Genomic DNA, 6,803 nt, shown 5'->3' with positions numbered 1-6,803 from the left:
GATAGATAGATAGATTATATATATATATTTGTGCGTAAAAACACATATGATATATATGTACATAAAATGTATCCACACAGTCACGCATTACAGTCACTTCTTGCCCATATTCAGAGTGCAAGGGCAGTAAAAAAAAAAATGACTTGATCGCCATCCATCAGTGTGTTCATTGAGTTCTAGTTCTCGCATACCTTGCCAATCATCAGCGCTCCCATCACAAACGGGGAGAAGAGCGTCATAAACCGGTAGCACGAGGACGGATCGAACGAACTGATACTGGCAATGTTGCCCATGCCAAAGAACGCGTACAGTAGGAAGTACAAGTAAAAAAAGGCCACATGGAGGTCCCCAAGGCTGACAAACTGTTCGTCTTGTCCCGATCTATTGCGGTGCACGCTCGACTTGGACCCGGATTTGGTATCCGGTTCACTCATGCCGGTGTGTGATGCAGCGCTACTAGAATCTGAGTCAGCACTAGCGCTTGTCTCCTCTATAGACAGCCACAGCAACATGGTGATGCACATGCACGCGTAGAAGGCGGTCTCATAGCTTATACTCAGCATGAAGAATGGGGCGGCAAAACCCGCGCATACCGTGACGATCTTCGTTGCCATGCACCGTTCGTTTCGTACGCTGAGAGGCACGAGAAGCGCGTACGGGATAGTACCCCAGGTCCACGCCCGGTTGAGTAGGGGCACCTTCAGCTTGTTGTTGAGATGGTGCGAGGAGTGCACAAGTATGCCCAGAGACACAAGCAGAAAGGCAGCCTGTGCGTATAAGGTAGTGCGGGCTTTGGCTGTCATATCCGCGCGGGTGGTGTATTTCGCCCATGCGGCAATACCCACCACCAGCACACCACCCATCGCGAGTATGATGTAGGGCTCGCTGTGCTTCTCGACGGGAAGCAGAGGGAAGATTGCATTCACGGCACAGATCGTGGCCCAGGCAAGCAACAGAGACTTCTGTCTGCAGCAAATGGGGCAAAGCCATCAGTTAATGTGCCAGCTAAGAGCTCCAAATACACACGTCAAAGATAACGATCCTGCAAACTAGACGAGACATGGCAAAGGACTACACCTACACGTGCACAACAACAATAGTAACATACCTTGGAGTGGGATCGGCAGAGACGTAGTACGGCCACACTACGCCGGCGACTATGAGCATAGGCGACAGCATCCACCGGTAGAAGAACACCGCCACCAAACCCTCCAGGCCTATGAGCACAGCCACCCCTACCACCAAGGTCTGTGGGGTGGACAAGCCAATGTGAGGTGTATGTGAGGTGTTTGTGAGGTAGAGATATACACATGTCCACGAGGGGCGTTGTTTGATAGACCGGAGTGTATAAGTTCGAGTAGACAGTTCCATAGAGTGGACTACAGTCTGACATAGTGCTGCTTGCAACTTAAACCGAGCCCGACTCGCAACCCAAAATCAAAGGACGAGATGTTTGTTTGCCAACCAAAGTGCTACGCTGAAAACCAGCTTTGTAGCGGTATCTACCAGCCCTTTAGTAGAAAGAATGGACAACAATTGGGGCAGGGCTGGAATAGACTAAAGGTGTGGAGGATGCGCTTACCTTGGACCACATTTTCTGCAGCACCATGAAGTCTCGCATATCCACCAGGATGTCGTAGTGCGCGATGACAAGACTCCAGAACTTGAAGGGCAGAACCGAATACAGGATCTACAGATACACAAGACAAAAGAATAAAATAAAAATCAGATACTAAGCAACGAGCTGGTTCGAGCCATACTTCTTGATCCGACTGCTGCACTGTCACAAAAAATAAGTATAAGGCGGGTACAGAGGACATATTGTGTATGATCCAGGCGTAGATACAGGGGTTGTATTGCCTGTGGTGGGAGTGCATGGGCTATCTTTGAACTATTTGTCAATCAGACTGACACCACCAGTTGCATTGCGTTAACAAGCCTCCCGCGCTGACAATAAGGCTTGTAAGACGTCACGAACAACGAAATTGGATCGGTATCAGGATGCCATGAGTTTAAAATAGCGGGTCATGACACGAGCTTCAATAAGCAAATAAGAATACGAAATATCTGTACTAAATCTCTAAGCTTACAAAGTGGTACGGGAGGTGTTGATACAGCACCAGGCCGGCCGCAATGACCATGAGCACGGTGCAGTAGCGCTCGATAGTTTGCACCCGGGCCTCAATGGACTCTGTGTAGTTGATCATGGTGTACGTTACAGTGCCCTGAGTATTGGAGACAGAAGATGTGTGCAATGAGTGGTCGCGAGGGAGCTGGAAACAGCACTAGTGCCAGTCAAACCAACAAAGGAAGTAGTGGTGGTGTTTCGCAGGTACGAACGATTGACTGCAGGTTGCTTGGGCAGAGAGGCCATTCAGCGCGCACACCTTCTGCTTTGTTTTCTGAGTCCGCCGACTGAGGCACACGGGAGTGTAGTGGTACACTATGAACATGCACACCAGGCACAGCCATCCAAAGTACGAGACGACAATCAAGCTCTGCAGGAATGGCCGGTCATAGGTCTGGAAGTATCTGTGTGTGTACATACAGAGAAGCAAGCACAATTGAGCGGGGGCCACAAGCGACCGTTAACGAGAAGCTACGTACGCAGAGAAAGTCCCAAGACTCTCTTGTAGAAATGCTAGGATTTGAAGTAGATGGCGAGTTGTGTTGATGACAAAAAAAGCTGAGACCAACACACTACCTGTACGCACTCCGGAGTGTGTTGATGAAGCGGTCGGTTGTTAGCAGCGCCAGTTCATACTGACTTGTTGCGATGAGCTGTTCAATGCGTGTTGTGTATTCGTCCATTGCGCTGATGGGCACCGACATGCCTAGGCCTATGGAGTGGGGTATGCAGTATAGGTTGTAAGCGTATAAAACAAGTTTGCAATCATATAGAACAACTTACGACGAGAACCGAATCGTAGAATGACCTCTGCGGACTCCTTGTGGCGTTTGATGATGAATGCGGCTTGTGTGCTCGTACGTATTCTGAAAGGCCTGAGTATGCCACCCTTCTAAGGGGAGAAATGTGGCGCGGTGTATATACTGCGCCGATTACAGGCTGACATATTATCATTGTAGATGGTTCCGTTTCTGTTCATACCCACAAAATGGGAGATAAACCGACTACGCATAGTATATCAGTGTATTGGCCACAGTTGGCTTTAGTCTAATCCAGCTCACTCCGAGAACGTACGACAATATGAAGCAAGTGAGTAGTTTAAGAACGACTATCCAGTACACACAGACATGAATAAAACTCGATTCCTATCTACACATCCGTACATGTTACTGCTAAAAAGGCAAAGCTGCGTGATATATGAACTGTATTCTATTTTACTTACTAATTTCGAGCTCGCACAGGAACTGTTAAAAATCTGATTACGTCTTCAAACACACACTTTCAACTCACATACTATCGTCTGAATTGTACTCATACTCATGGAATGGCTGAAAGTACAGTGACGTATATTCTCTGTTAGCGGCGGCAGTTTCTACCACCCGCAGCATCTGTAGCGAGTTGGCGTACAGAGACCTCGCCTTGTGTTCCTGGGTCACATTCAGGTACTCGATTGGCAGCTTCCCAACCTGAGGCAATACCAAGCGTCATTGAATGGGTGAGAGCTATTCTGGAGCGACCATTGTTGCGAATGAATGCAACATGATACGACACAACAACTTGAGGGGTACGCGCAGGTTCAAAAACGGGATTTCAAATGGTACAATAACATGGTAAGGCATAACAGCTTGAGAGGTGGGCGTATAGGCGGTAGCCTTTATGTGGGTAGCACTGAAGTATGTATAGGTATAAAACTTGATGAGCCTTATGATAGGTTGGATCGTCTATTCAACAGTACCACGGCATACGTGGATACAGACCAGTAAACCGTGTGGATCAGGTCGGTTTATTTGCCTTGACCCTAGGGATCTATGCGATGTCTGAAAGGCCTACTATAACTTCTTCTTGTGGTACACACAGGGCTTTTATGTCTAATCGCCCCAGCGAACGCAATTGCATATATTCGACAAAGGACGGTTACGACCGCTCTCTGGGCGTGTGGTTCGATACAGAACATAGCCACCAACGGATGAGAGTTTAACGCGAGAGCATTGCTACACATACGCCTACTTGGGGTGCTGGACGACCATCGATTTCATATCGTGATCGTAGTAATGCATCTAGTTGAACATTGCAATCATGTATGAGTTCACATAGAGATCGTAGTAGTACATCTAGTTGAACAACGCAATCATGTGTGAATTCATATAGAGATCGGAGTAATACATCTAGTTGAACATTGCAATCATGTGTGAGTTCATATAGAGATCGTAGTAAGGCAGACAGTTGAACATCGCAATCGTGAGTACATTGGTCACTTACTGAGTTCATTGGGAAAGGCACGTTGATCAGGGAAGCCATCAATGGGGCGACATCCGCTTGTTCAATGTCGATTCGGCGGGAAGCGCTGAGGAGGTTATCGAACACCATCTGTGGTGCCAAGAAGGAGTGGAAGAGTTGCGTTATTCTAAGTTCAATAGAACAGTAAACTATGCCGTTAGTATGCAGTACTGTGTTCGTGAATAGACGTTTGCTCGTAGCATACCTGAGTGAGTTCGTCTAGTGAAGCAAATCAGACGCATCCTTGTTGATGCACAAGGAATGATTGCATGTAAAACTTTTATCCGTGTATATGATGCCGTACAAATGGAACACCTCATAGCCAGTGGCTCCCCAGACTTAACACAACTAACACATCCGCGACACTACTAGCTATCATAAACAAACCAAGCCTATATAGGGGTGTCTCACACAAACTGTATCAACCATTCCAAGTTGGGAATCTCTACACGACACTACTAGCTATCATAAACAAACCAAGCCTATATAGGGGGTGTATCACACAAACGGTATCAACCACTCCAAGTGGAGGGGCTCTCCAGAACTCTCGATCCTTCTGACTGTAGTGACATACCTCGTTAGCAGCGCTACTCTCGAGATTGGCCACGCCCGCACCCCAGCACACAATGGGAGTTTCTGTTTCGTCTGGATGGCCTCCGCCGTGTGACCCTCTGTTGCTCATCCCGTGATCCGCAGTAAAGACATATCTGCGTGCATACAGTGAGTGATATAGAGTGCTATATGAGGTATGGGAGGTCGATGGGTTGGAGATGAAGGGCTTGCCGATATGGCAAACGTCGGACAATGATCAGAGATACAGTCTAGTAATCAAAGCACGTCTGGCATGGACTAGAAGTTGACTGTTTAGTTATTATGGACAGGTGGTTCCGACGAAGATACCACAGTCTCCTTGGTTGGAGGCACCTTTCAACACAGGTGATTATATCACCGTACATAGACCAGCTAGCAGAGTATGACTACTAGAATCATCCCGCTTAGACACTAGTGGAAACCCAATGGATTTCAAAAGCGGATACCATCTTCTCCAATACCCTGTAACGAGCGCGGGGGGAGGCTATACATACGCTGTCTGTCCGTCGTGTCCGTAGAACTCCTCGATCTCTTCTGTGATCCTCTCTATACCCTTGTCGACCAACTTTATGTTATCCAGATATTCTTTCGAGGACGGTCTGTGGGTGTGTCCGTTGGTGTCAATACCTACATCGCGTGCGAGAATGTTTATGTGTATGCCGCAAGCTGTGTTACCAACTACTCGTCACAAGTCTTTCGTCCGATTGAAAAAGGCCAGGCCAGTCGACGAGATCTAACAAATGCAAGACAACACAAGCACACATATCACGAGCTTGCTACAAGCCACACAGCAGTGCAGGATGCGTCTACTATTGACCGAATGTATCTACAGAAATTAGTATATGACGAACTCGACAGAATAAGTGTGCGTGCAAAAGTACGATTTAGTCCCATCAGTACTCATCGTGCATAATGGGATAAGTTTATGCCAACACCTTGAGATACATACACATGATTCCATACGACGTACATCCAGTACAAAACCTCTACCATGTATAAACAGAACAATTTCACCGAATAAAGCTGTATTCCCAAATTCTGGGTTGCTTTGAACCCGATCCCAGATGTCCCACATAACACCACGGAATCTCTCCCCAAAACATACCCAGCAAATGCATGAACAGAACAACTTTATCTGAATACATCTGTTCGGCCACTTGAGGATCCACAGCCGCGCGCTCCATAGTCTCGCGCACGCGATCAAACACCCATGTGTCTAGCTTAGAGGCATCCTCCTCACCACCAAACTCTTCTAAGTCAGCTGGATAGGTATGCGCGGCAACGTGACCATCGTCCAGACCCGGTCCGTATGTAAACATGGGCACAATATCAGGACTTCCCCAGCCAAAGGTGTACCTGCAGAACCATAAGTAAAAACATTGCGGAAAAATGGTAAAAAAACAGAAGACGAAGGCGGGCTCGTAGCTGGAACTACACAGACAGCCATGGACGAGATAAAATGGATAGCAGCGTCATAATTTAAAAAGACCTCCATAGGAATGCATTCTCATACTCGAGGTACTCATTTCCCATACGGCACCCATACATTCGTGAACTCACCGACTTTGATTAAATACGCTGTCAAATTCCACCGGATTTTCCTTCCACCCTTTCGTCACGGCCGACACATCCTCGTAGAAGCCCGCGATCATTGCCACGTGACCTATGATTATGCAGTGTACGTTGATCACATTCTTAGACGGTCAATTATGTGCTTGAATACAAATTATAATCTCTTAATGCTAAAAACATTCTCTATATAGGTCGAAGTATGTATACACAAGTACACACACACACACACATATAT

The 6,803-nt window shown here is 47.1% G+C and overlaps 1 protein-coding gene across 1 annotated transcript in view; it reads right to left on the bottom strand.

Moving 5' to 3' along the window:
• The window catches only part of SARC_06762 (hypothetical protein), a gene marked incomplete at its 3' end in the record, with an annotated part of 8,250 nt that overhangs the window by 812 nt on the left and 635 nt on the right, over positions 1–6,803 (bottom strand). Inside the window, exons 2-13 of the mRNA XM_014299319.1 lie at positions 6,557–6,659; positions 6,102–6,352; positions 5,491–5,623; positions 4,980–5,112; positions 4,388–4,495; positions 3,423–3,594; positions 2,705–2,840; positions 2,388–2,532; positions 2,091–2,225; positions 1,583–1,690; positions 1,109–1,248; positions 192–966 (exon numbers count right to left, since the gene is read on the bottom strand). Coding sequence (XP_014154794.1) covers positions 192–966; positions 1,109–1,248; positions 1,583–1,690; positions 2,091–2,225; positions 2,388–2,532; positions 2,705–2,840; positions 3,423–3,594; positions 4,388–4,495; positions 4,980–5,112; positions 5,491–5,623; positions 6,102–6,352; positions 6,557–6,659 — 2,339 coding nt within the window. The remainder of the gene's footprint in view (positions 1–191; positions 967–1,108; positions 1,249–1,582; positions 1,691–2,090; positions 2,226–2,387; positions 2,533–2,704; positions 2,841–3,422; positions 3,595–4,387; positions 4,496–4,979; positions 5,113–5,490; positions 5,624–6,101; positions 6,353–6,556; positions 6,660–6,803) is intronic.

The sequence above is a fragment of the Sphaeroforma arctica genome (assembly GCF_001186125.1).
Source record: "Sphaeroforma arctica JP610 unplaced genomic scaffold supercont1.497, whole genome shotgun sequence".
NCBI lineage: Eukaryota > Ichthyosporea > Ichthyophonida > Sphaeroforma > Sphaeroforma arctica.
This window is presented reverse-complemented; position numbering and strand designations above follow the sequence as displayed.